Source organism: Entelurus aequoreus, linkage group LG18 (genome assembly GCF_033978785.1).
Source record: "Entelurus aequoreus isolate RoL-2023_Sb linkage group LG18, RoL_Eaeq_v1.1, whole genome shotgun sequence".
NCBI lineage: Eukaryota > Metazoa > Chordata > Actinopteri > Syngnathiformes > Syngnathidae > Entelurus > Entelurus aequoreus.
Window position 1 is genome coordinate 13,436,692 of NC_084748.1, and position 13,094 is coordinate 13,449,785.

General features: G+C 38.3%; 1 protein-coding gene across 1 annotated transcript in view; it reads left to right on the forward strand.

Moving 5' to 3' along the window:
* Positions 1-12,833, forward strand: part of LOC133633820 (unconventional myosin-XV-like) — a 138,815-nt gene extending 125,982 nt beyond the window's left edge. Inside the window, exons 70-73 of the mRNA XM_062026542.1 lie at positions 5,602-5,735; positions 9,062-9,195; positions 9,270-9,410; positions 9,480-12,833. Of these exons, the coding sequence (XP_061882526.1) occupies positions 5,602-5,735; positions 9,062-9,195; positions 9,270-9,410; positions 9,480-9,581 (511 nt within the window). The 3' untranslated portion in view covers positions 9,582-12,833. The remainder of the gene's footprint in view (positions 1-5,601; positions 5,736-9,061; positions 9,196-9,269; positions 9,411-9,479) is intronic.
* Positions 12,834-13,094: the final 261 nt, after the last annotated feature.

Here is a 13,094-nt window from a genome sequence, read left to right on the forward strand (position 1 = left end):
TGTTTATCTAGAAATGAGCAGGACTTTTAAACTAGAAATAAATATTTTCTTCTGAAAAAAAGGATTCTTCAACTTGCAATTCTTTAATTCCTTGGGATGAATCTTTAAACAAAATTTTCGATGTGTGGAAAACCAAAATAAAATTACAAAATCTAATTATTAATGCTAAAGTTAATATTATGATTTAAAAGTCAATGACAGGTGAATAGCTCTTAAATAAGGACATTTCTTGAAAAAAAAAAAGGGGGGGAACCAGACCAAGAAGTGATTTATATATACAAACCATCCATAGAGAAAATCTGCGGACTGACAAAGATGGACAACAGTGGTACTGTTTTTCCATTTACCGTAAAATGTTGTAAATAATAATAAAAAAAACACTATTTTACAGTCTACTTAAAACAATTTATATAATTAGTAATGAAATCCAGAAGCAAATTCATATATTATTCGCTGTTAGAAGCGGTCCTCTGATAGCAGCCATAACTGCCATGTGGCCCTCAATGAAAACGAGTTTGACATCCCTGATCAACAATATAAATTAAAAAATATATATATAAATATATATATTTTAAATATATATATAATTATATATGTCAGGTTCAAACACTGATGACATCTATTAAACAAGACAAGAAGCAAGGAATTAAACAGAGACCGAATTAAATTTGGCTCAATTGAGGAGAGACGTCTGGGCTGTACTCTTGCACAGTCTCCATCACGCTCTGGCGAAATATTGTACGCCGCCTCTTTTATTTGGACTTTCCCTGATTACATGGCAACAGCTGTTTCTAAGGGACGGGGGTCGTAAACATTGAATTGAATTGAATTGAATTATTTATTTCAAACTGTACAACAACACACTTTTTTTTTTTTTTTTTTACATTTTGGCAGAGACATTTATGCAAGGCTTGAAAAGGGGTTGGATGAAGCAAATGCTTATAATATCCCAACCCCTCTCACTCATTCCACATAAACCATATAATACAAGAACAATACTATACAAACAAAAACAAGAAAACATCCATCCATTTTGATTACAACAGTTCAAAGAAAAGGTCGTATACAGTTCAAAGAAGCGGTGCCTGGAGGGGAGTCAGGCCCTGCTTCCTCTTCGCTTTGTAGTTCTCGGGTCAGACAATATCTTTCTGTTGATTACAATACATGAAAGAAACAGAACACCTTCATGTTGCTTCCCATCCTACACAGTGGAGTTTTACAAGCCTTCTGATTGATAGGTTCAGACAGCTTTTGTCTTCTCGCCGGGAACTCATGGCAAAACAAAGTTTTGTGATAACTTGGATACAATTATTCTGACAATATATTTTAAATATATATATATATATATATATATTTATTTATTTATTTTTTTTTTTTTAAATATATATATATATATATATTTTTTTTTTTAAATATATATATATATATATATATATATATATATATATATATTTTTTTTAAATATATATATATATATATATATATATATATATATATATATATATATATATATATATATATATATATATATATATATATATATATATATATAAATAAAAATATTTTTAATTTTTTTGTATTATTGTTTAGAAATAGTTACAAATAAGAATCACAATTAATTCGAAAATCTTTTTTTTTTTGACACCCCTAATAAGGAGGACCCAGCAAACTGGACACATTGGGTTCTAGCGGACACGTAATCAATGTACTCTTCGCCAAATAGCCTTTTTTTTTTTTTTCATTCCACAGCAAAACCCTCTTTCTTTCCACGCTGGCTTGTTGAAATTCTTGGGACTTATATTGAGTTGGCGAAATGGACATCATTTGTCAAAAGGCGCCCACCCTGAAGCACTGAGAAGTGACTCCTAGTGTACTGGGAAAGGCTCAGCCTCCTCACCAAAACGCTGTGCCCTGCTTTTTGCCTGCAGGCGTGACATAAAAAGAATGTATGAAGCGTTCGTACACAGTCATGGTTCACACACGGAGGCACATTTGGCTTGTAATCGAAAAGGTTGCGAACAGAGGTGTTCGTAAAAATAATATATTAATATATGACTTATTTTTAACACTTTTATGAGTGGGGGACTTTTGGATCAACAAGACCTTTAGTATGATTTTTTTAAACTCTCATCGTTAAAAAAAAATTTTAAAAATTAACCAAAAGTAACGTTATGAATTATTTACCAATTTAGGGCTTCAATTACTTCACATCAAATATTCCGTTTTGAAAAAGCGCTCGGGGAAAATAAAGTATATTATTTGTTTTTGCTATTTAAAAAAAACAGGGAGTTTTTTGGAAAAAAGGTGTCAAGATGTGGTTTGTTTTCCCGTAATGCAAAAGAATTGGATAGGACATGGCGTGAAGGTAAAGACATGATTTAATTTTACTCAAAAAGGAACAAACAAAAGGCGCGCACAAGGCGGAGAACAAACTTGGCTAAGAAAACAAAACTAGCACAAAGGCAGAACTATGGACATAAAAACAAAAACACTTACTGTGACGTGAAAAAAAAGAGCATGGAACAATGGCATGGAATGAGCATAAATAGAGTGTCATAAAGCGTAGAGCATGAATAATGTCAGGGGTAAATGTTGCCAGCCCGACTACCCAGCAACTACAGGCTTAAATAATAGTGTCTTGATTACAGCAGGTGCGTGTGTCCAAATGCATGACAGGTGAAACCAATGAGTTGTCATGGAAACAAAACAAGGGAGTGAAAAAAACGGAACTTAAAGTGTCGAAAAACCAACAGAACATAGCCAAACAAAACATGATCAAAAGACATGACAAAAGGGCATAAAACATAAAAAGACTAACAATTTTTGGCAATGAATTGATCAAAAGTTGAACCATGGATATTTAAGCGTTGAAACTGAGTAAAAAATAGATTAATATATGACCTATTTTTAAGACTTTTATGAGTGGTGGCCTTCAGTCCGATTTTTTTTTTTTTTCATTGTTAAAAAAAAAAAAATGAATCAAAGGCTACGATTACTTCACATCCAATATTCAATTTTAAAAAATGTTTTGGGGAACATGTTGCATATAACCGTATTTTTCGGAGTATAAGTCGCTCTGGAGTATAAGTCGCACCGGCCGAAAATGCATAATAAAGAAGGAAAAAAACATATGTAAGTCGCACTGGAGTATAAGTCGCATTTTTTGGGGAAATTTATTTGATAAAACCCAAAACCAAGAATAGACATTTGAAAGGCTATTTAAAATAGATAAAGAATAGTGAACAACAGGCTGAATAAGTGTACGTTATATGACGCATAAATAACCAACTGAGAACGTGCCTGGTATGTTAAAGGCCTACTGAAAGCCACTACTACCGACCACGCAGTCTGATAGTTTATATATCAATGATGAAATCTTAACATTGCAACACATGCCAATACGGCCGGGTTAACTTATAAAGTGCAATTTTAAATTACCCGCTAAACTTCCGGTTGAAAACCTTTTTGGATGATGACGTATGCGTGTGACGTCACGACGGCAACGGAAGTATTCGGAGCCCGTTGAATCCAATACAAAACACCTCTGTTTTCATCTCATAATTCCACAGTATTCTGGACATCTGTGTTGGTGAATCTTTTGCAATTTGTTTAATGAACAATGGGGGCTGCAAAGAAGAACGTTGTAGGTGGGATCGGTGTATTAGCGGCGGACTACAGCAACACAAACAGGGGGACTTTGTTGGATAGCAGACGCGCTAGCGGCGACCTCACCTTGACTTCCTACGTCTCCGGGCCGCCGACCGCATCGTCGATCGCTGGAACGCAGGCGAGCACGGGTGTTGATGAGCAGATGAGAGCTGGCTGGCGTAGGTGGAGCGCTAATGTTTTTATCATAGTTCTGACGAGGTCCCGTTGCTAAGTTAGCGTCGTTAGCAACAGCATTGCTAGGCTTTGACAGGCGGCACATCATTAACCGTGTATTTACATGTCCAGTGTTGGGTTCGGTGTCTCCTGATAGTAGTATTGTTGATCTTCTGTCTATCCTTCCAGTCAGGGGTTTATGTATTTTGTTTCTATCTGCATTTGAGAACGCTGATATCACGTTAGCTCTGTAGCTAAAGTGTTTTACCGATGTATTGTCGTGGAGATAAAAGTCACTGTGAATGTCCATTTCGTGTTCTCGACTCTCCTTTTCAAGAGGATATAGTATCCGAGGTGGTTTAAAATACAAATCCGTGATCCACAATAGAAAAAGGAGAGAGTGTGGAATCCAATGAACCCTTGTACCTAAGTTACGGTCAGAGCAAAAAAGATACGTCCTGCACTGCCTCTCTAGTCATTCACTCTAACGTTCCTCATCCACGAATCTTTCATCCTCGCTCAAATAAATGGGGTAATCGTCGCTTTCTCGCCCCGAATCTCTCTCGCTCCATTGTAAGCAACGGGGAATTGTGAGGAATACTAGCTCCTGTGACGTCACGCTACTTCCGGTACAGGCAAGGCTTTTTTTTTTATCAGCGAGCAAAAGTTGCGAACTTTATCGTCGATTTTCTCTACTAAATCCTTTCAGTAAAAATATGGCAATATCGCGAAATGATCAAGTATGACACACAGAATGGATCTGCTATTCCCGTTTAAATTAAAAAAATTCATTTCAGTAGGCCTTTTTAACGTAACATATTATGGTAAGAGTCATTCAAATAACTATAACATATAGAACATGCTATACGTTTACCAAACAATCTGTCACTCCTAATCGCTAAATCCCATGAAATCTTATACGTCTAGTCTCTTACGTGAATGAGCTAAATAATATTATTTGATATTTTACGCTAATGTGTTAATAATTTCACACATAAGTCGCTCCTGAGTATAAGTCGCACCCCCGGGCCAAACTATGAAAAAAACTGCGACTTATAGTCCGAAAAATACGGGATGTGGTTTTGCCATAAAAAAACAGACGTTTCTTCATTTAAAAAAAATTAAACTACATGTCAACGGATAGATCTGAAGTTAATTTATAGATATTTAAGCATTGAACGTAAAAAATAAAATTGATAAATGACTTACTTTTTGGGATCCTTTTTATATTCACCCAAATTAATAGGAGCCTTAATGGTTACAATAAATGTGTACAGAGGTGTTCGTAAAACGAGGTTCCACTTGTGTTTTGTGGCAAAATGGAGTGATTCAAACTGAAAATGAATGTGTTCACTTTTAGCTATGAATGAACGTGTGGAATAAGTTGATTGGCAACACTAAACTGGCCCTAGTGTGTGAATGTGAGTGTGAATGTTGTCTGTCTATCTGTGTTGGCCCTGTGATGAGGTGGCAACTTGTCCAGGGTGTACCCCGCCTTCCGCCCGATTGTAGCTGAGATAGGCTCCAGCGACCCCCCGCAACCCCAAAAGGGACAAGCGGTAGAAAATGGATGGATGGATGGATGAACGTGTGGAAGTGGAACACAAAAAGTCTTAAGAGTGGAACTTCCAGTATAAATGTGTATGCAGGTCCAGGATCAGTAGTAGTGCGTGTAGTTGTGCTCTCCCTCTCTCTCTCGTAAAAGTGTCAGCAGAGCGGCTCAGCTCGCCGCCCGCTGGAGAAAGCGTGGATGTAAGCGTGTGATCTCTCCTCCTCCAGACACGAGCTGTCGGAGTACATCCCCGCGCCTCTCTTCAAAAAGCAGCCGCCCCAGCAGTGGGTTGCCATGGCGACGCAGCACATGCAGCAAGTGCAGATCTTGAGTCCGCACCAGGCCCGCGCACAGTTTATGGGTGAGATCATCGTCGTATATTATAGTGTTTTTTTAGGATACTATAAAAGAGGCACCACAATAGTGTACTGTTGCTAAATCTAGCTTTGATTGTTTTAGTGTGTGTGTGTAGCTTTAATGCTAATGAGCTGCTTGTTTCCAAGAAGTGCTATTGTGTACTTTATCACCTTTTTGACATATGTACTGTAACCTCACACTTATCCAACAAAAGACTAGATTCAGCAGAGACAGAACAGACTTTTTAAATGTTGCAATGAAAAAAAAATGTATCATCAAAAACAATTATTTTTGATTAAAACACGCAAAAGTACTCAGAGGAATACAAGAGAGAGATGTTTTAACGGTGCTTTCAAGGACCGCTGAACAAAACAGGACGCCACCACACCCGCCAGAAATAATAAATAATCATTTATAATTTATTGATATGATTTGATTTGTTAATAATTGATTTAAAACAACAATTTACTGCACACTTTTCATTGAAATAAGTCTAAAAGTGCTACAGAGCAAACCAATATTTAAATCAATAAAAGCTTAGCCAATAAAACAGATACAATACTAAGACTAAAACACTATCAGTGACGCATAAGTCAGTGTTTTTCAACCTTTTTTGAGTCAAGGCACATTTTTTGCATTGAAAAAATGCAGTTGGCAGTAAAAAGTTGTCGCAATTGTTGGATATGACTTTAAAGCATAACCAAGCATGCATCACTATAGCTCTTGTCTCAAAGTAGGTGTACTGTCATGACCTGTCACATCACGCCCTGACTTATTTTGAGTTTTATGCTGTTTTCCTGTGTGTAGTGTTTTATTTCTTGTCTTGCGCTCCTATTTTGGTGGCTTTTTCTCTTTTTTTGGTATTTTCCTGTAGCAGTTTCATGTCTTCCTTTGAGCGATATTTCCCCCATCTACTTTGTTTTAGCAATCAAGAATATTTCAGTTGTTTTTATCCTTCTTTGTGGGGACATTGTTGATTGTCATGTCATGTTCGGATGTACATTGTGGACGCCGTCTTTGCTCCGCAGTAAGTCTTTGCTGTCGTCCAGCATTCTGTTTTTGTTTACTTTGTAGCCAGTTCAGTTTTAGTTTCGTTCTGCATAGCCTTCCCTGAGCTTCAAAGCCTTTTCTTAGGGGCACTCACCTTTTGTTTATTTTTGGTTTAAGCATTAGATACAATTTTACCTGCACTCTGCCTCCCGCTGTTTCCGACATCTACAAAGCAATTAGCTACCGGCTTCCACCTACTGATATGGAAGAGTATTACACGGTTACTCTGCCGAGCTCTAACCAGCACCGACACTCAACAACAACACATCATTTGCAGACTATAATTATTGGTTTGCAAAAAATATTTTTAACCCAAATAGGTGAAATTAGACAATCTCCCACGGCACACCAGACTGTATCTCACGGCACACAGTGGTTGAAAAACACTGGCATAAGAAATGCAAAACATACAAAATGGTCTATTTATTTGTTTTTTCAACAAATTGGTCAAAAGATTTCGGTGTGTGTGCTTTTTGAACACATTCAACAATACAGCAATAATAAATAATGATGACCGTGATTCCAAACTTTCATATCATTACATGGCTGCATACAATAACGCAACGTGAAGGAGTGGGACAGGAGATCCCAAACGTTAGCGACACTAGCCTTGTTATGCTAACATAGCAGTTTAAAAACTGATTTTACCAACCAGGCGGCCTTTTGAATTCGAGTGATTCTGGTCAATGACCCCTGAATGTACAATTAAAATTAGCACAGCATTTACTTATATGACACAATCCAAACAACCTTCACTAGTCATGGTGCAAAAAAAAAAAATGCAACTAACATAAAGTAGAGATGTCCGATATTATCGGCCGATAAATGCTTTAAAATGTAATTTCGGAAATTATCAGTATCGGTTTCAAAAAGTAAAATGTATGACTTTTTAAAACGCAGCTGTACGGAGTGGTACGCGAACGTAGGGAAAAGTACAAAGCAGTTGCGTCTCCCAGTCATACTTGCCAACCCTCCCGATTTTCCCGGGAGACTCCCGAATTTCAGTGCCCCTCCCGAAAATCTCCCGGGGCAACCATTCTCCCGATTTCCACCCAGACAACAATATTGGGGGCGTGCCTTAAAGGCACTGCCTTTGTGTGCCGGCCCAATCACATAATATCTACGGCTTTTCACACACACGAGTGAATGCAACGCATACTTGGTCAACAGCCATACAGGTCACACTAAGGGTGACCGTATAAACAACTTTAACACTGTTAAAAATATGTGCCACACTGTGAACCCACACCAAACAAGAATGACAAACACATTTCGGGAGAACATCCACACCGTAACACAACATAAACACAACAGAACAAATACCCAGAACCCCTTGCAGCACTAACTCTTCCGGGACGCTACAATATGCTACCCCCCGCTCTTCCCACCTCAACCCCGCCCACCTCAACCTCCTCATGCTCTCTCAGGGAGAGCATGTCCCAAATTCCAAGCTGCTGTTTTGAGGCATGTTAAAAAAAATAATGCACTTTGTGACTTCAATAATAAATATGGCAGTGCCATGTTGGCATTTTTTTCCATAACTTGAGTTGATTTATTTTGGAAAACCTTGTTACATTGTTGAATGCATCCAGCGGGGCATCCCAACAAAATTAGGCATAATAATGTGTTAATTCCACGACCGCATATATCGGTATCGGTTGATATCGGAATCGGTAATTAAGAGTTGGACAATATCAGAATATCTGCAAAAAAAAGCCATTATTGGACATCTCTACATTTTAATAACTGATTTTACCAACCAGTCAGCCTTTTGATTTTGTGTAATTCTGGTCAATGACCCCTGAATGTACATTTAAAATAAGCACAGCATTTAGTTATATGACACAATCCAAACAACCTTCCCTAGTCATGGTGCGGGGGGGGGGAAAGGCAACTAACATAAAGGTCAACACATATGGTCACATATAACCACCTGCTCACTGAATATTGTGGATATTATAAAAAAAAAACGTCCAAACATCATTAAAAAAATCTAAATTACACATATTTACTGTAAAGCCATTAGAGTGCATGATGGGAAAAATGCCAAACAATTTCTCCACACTTATTATCTCTGCTTGATACTTCTGATTGATTACAAAACAGAAGTAAACAAGGTAGGAGTCCAACTTTCACTTACTCTTAACATTCAATTATGTTAATTATAATTTTTTACCAAGTATACACAGGTGAGAACATCATTGGGAACGCATTGGCCCGAGGTTCGATTCCCCCCAAACTGTTGACTTTATTGACATGTTCCCAATTGGATGTGTGTAGGTCTGATCAGCGCCTTCCCCATGTTCGGCTCGTCGTTCTTCTACACCCACAGCAGCAGCTCCACCTCCTTCTACGCCCCCTGCATCGTCGCTGTCAATCAAAACGCCCTCCACTTCCTGCACAGGAGCACGCACGTGAGACCGCACTCGCGCTACACTGCGTCCGTTGAACTTGTACGTAGCTGAAGCGGCGTCGCCCCCTGTCACAGGAGGCGATGGCGACGGTCCCCCTGGTGGAGGTGCAGGCCAGCCGCACCCAGAGGCCCTCGGCCGGGGCCAGCTACCCGTACGTGGACCTCGCCCTGGGCGACATGGACGCGCAGCGGCTCGTCCAGCTGCAGCTGGAGCAGGTAGCGTCCAGGAGGGACGTGGTCGCGACTCGCACGGGACATTTTTAATCCGTCGGCGTTTGTCCGCAGGGCCTGGAGCTGTGTCGAGTCATCGCCATGCAGGTGGAAAACATGATGCTGCTGCGCGAGAAGAGGCTCACTCTGCCGCCCAGCGAGATCACCATGCTGTAGAGCAGGGCTGGCCAAAGTGCGGCACTTTTTAAAAAAAATTGTTAGCATTCTAATTAGCATGCTAGTTTGTCTTTTTTTGCTAGTTTTGCCCATAGACATCTTATAAGGGTACGCAGCATGGAGCGCTACTGCCTACTGGAGCTGACGAGACGCGGGGCCGCCATCTTGGAGTGGTGATCCGCTCCACTCAGTGCAATCCATTTGGCAGGAGCAATGAACTGTCAGCGCATTTAATTCATTTTACCTCACTGAATACCAATGATTTTCACGTGGTTTTTTGTCATCAGGTAGCTATGATGGCGGCCCAATTTCTCACGTCACAACAGCCAATGCTGCGTCTACTTATAAGATGTCTATGGTTTTGCATATATACACCTTTTTACGTCAAACACATACTTGACGAATGCTAACGTTATTATGCTAGATTTTTCCGCTAATTTTGTAGGTGTACATCCGAGTCAGGTTTTGGTACATGATCCATGCTAATCATATTAACTAATTTTTCAGATGTGCACCTCAGAGTAATATATTTTGGTGCTTGACGCATGTTAAAGTTAGCATTTTAGCATGCTAGCTTTTTAGGCTAACTTAACAGGCAAACACCTCAGTGTCATATATTTTGGTATTTCACTAATGCTAACTGTAACCATGCTATTGTTAGCATATTACTGTTACATTTGCTAATTTTGCAGATATACACCTTTTTACGTCAACTATACTGTATACTTGACAAAGACTACCTGTTAGCATGCTAACGTTTGAATGCTCGCCCTTTTTTGCTAATTTTGTAGGTGTACACCCAAGTCATATTTTGGTACTTGATGCGTGCTAAGCATTTTAACTAATTTTTCATATGTGCACCTCAGAGTAATATATTTTTGGTGCTTGACGCATGTTACCGTTAGCATTTTAGCATGCTAACGTTTGCATGCTAGCTTTTTAAGCTAATTTAACAGGCATACATTTAATGTCATATATTTTTGTAATTCACTAATGCTAACTGTAAGTATGTTATTGTTAGCATGTTAGCATATTACTGTTAGCATTGTAGTTGTTTTGCTAATTTTGCAGATGTACCCCTTTTTACGTCAAATATACTGTATACTTGACAAAGGCTACGTTTGAATGCTAGCTTTTATTTTGCTAATTTTGTAGGTGTACACCTGAGTCATATTTTGGTACTTGATGCATGCTAACTAATTTTTCATATGTGCACCTCAGAGTAATATATTTTGGTGCTTTACGCATGTTACCGTTAGCATTTTAGCATGCTAACGTTTGCATGCTAGCTTTTTTCGCTAATTTTGTAGGTATATACCTGAGTCCTATTTTGGTACTTGATGCATGTTTACTAATTTTTCAGAAGTGCACCTCAGAGTAACATATTTTGGTACTTGACACATGTTACAGTTAGCATTTTAACATGCTAACATTAGCATGCTAGCTTTTTAAGCTAATTTAACAGGCATACACCTAAGCGTCATATAATTTGGTATTTCACTAACACTAACTGTAAGCATGCTGTTGTTAGCATGTTAGCATATTACTGTTAGCATGCTAGCTTTTTTTACCTCACATTGTACCTTTTTTTTTTTTTAAGGTGAAAACTACCAAAATGCCCCCCGCATCCTTTCATTTGTTAGCCTATTGCTCTCACATGGTAAAAGTTTGGGCACTCCGGCTGTAGGCGCTGTGGTGACACGCACAAGTAATGCAAATTACCGCCACCCACAGGACAGGAGTGGAAACACGTCATTATTGTTTCCATCAAATGAATCAGGGATGGTATGACAAGTTAAGGAAATGACCTTTTTTCCAGGCTAAATGTTATATTTTGGTTTCTAAGAGGGACTACCGGTAATTGTCACTAATGTATTTAAATGCATATTTGTTACACTTCAATCAATCAATCAATCAATGTTTATATATTGGAAAAATTGCAAACTAACGTACTTTTATTTGTTGATTAAACATGACTGATGTGTCATGTGTTTATAGGTGGGTACTGAAGTGTTTTTGTATGTTTTTTTAAATTATAATTTTCTAAAGTAATTTTTGACATTGTTTTCCAACAAACGTATTAAGGACGTTGTTGTTTTATATGATAGAGTTTAATGAGAATAAATTCAGATGCCAGCACTGTTGTGAAAATGTTGTGTTTAACGCCAAAATTGTTTGCTTATTTAGGCCCTTATCATATTATTATTCTATCACTTTGAACTAGAGATGTCCGATAATGGCTTTTTTGCAGATATTCCGATATTGTCCAACTCTTAATTACCGATTCCGATATCAACCGATACCGATATACACAATCGTGGAATTAACACATTATTATGCCTAATATTGTTGTGATGCCCCACTGGATGCATTAAACAATGTAACTTTACCATGAATTGGTTAACGTGGACCCCGACTTAAACAAGTTGAAAAACTTATTCGGGTGTTACCATTTAGTGGTCAATTGTACGGAATATGTACTGTACTGTGCAATCTAGTTTCAATCAATCAATCAATCAAAAACAAGGTTTTCCAAAATAAGAGAACAACTTCAACTCCAGTTATAGAAAAAAATGCCAACATGGCACTGCCATATTTATTATTGAAGTCACAAAGTGGTTTGTTTTTTTTAACATGCCCTTAACAGCAGCTTGGAATTTGGGACATGCTCTCCCTGAGATAATCCTAATACCCACTACAACTATGGGAAATACTATACTTTGACTTTCACAAAGTGCATTATTTGTATTTTTTTTAAACATGCCTCAAAACAGCTACAAAAACAATGAAGGCACACAGCTTCAGTCCAGAGTATACTAGAGCCTACGTCCGTGTTTTACCGGGTGTGTACCGCTCCGTACAGCGGCATTTTTAAAAAGTAATTAATTTTACTTCTTGAAACCGATACGGATTATTTCCGATATTACATTTTAAAGCATTTATGGGCCGATAATATCGGACATCTCTACTTTGAACGCATTGTTAAATAATCAAATGTAGATACTTTTTCTTATACTTTCTGATCTCTCTCTCTATGTCCACTTCTTGCTGTACATATCCTACCAAGTCAGACCTACACTGTTTCAATGTCCATTTCTCTGATGATACAATTGTTGATGACTGAAGTGTTGATACCGGCATACGACTGTGAATTGTTTTTGTTTGCGGATGACTCTGCCTTGCTGGTATCCGGCAAGGACAAGTCACAGGTGGAGAAAATCCTCAGTGCTGAGCTCTGTAGAACTTGCACCTGGCTCGCTGACAACAAGCTATCCATACACTTGGGTAAAACAGAATCCATCCTGTTTGGGTCCCACATCAAACTTAAGAAAGTCAATGACTTCACCATAAAAGTAGGTGACATTGTTATCACCAGGAAAGATGAGGTCACCTACCTAGGTTCCATTCTAGAGGCTAACCTTTCCTGTGATAAAATGGCAACCAAGGTAATCAAAAAGGTTAACCAACGAACGAGATTTCTCTACAGAATTTCCTCTCTGGTCAACAAAAGCA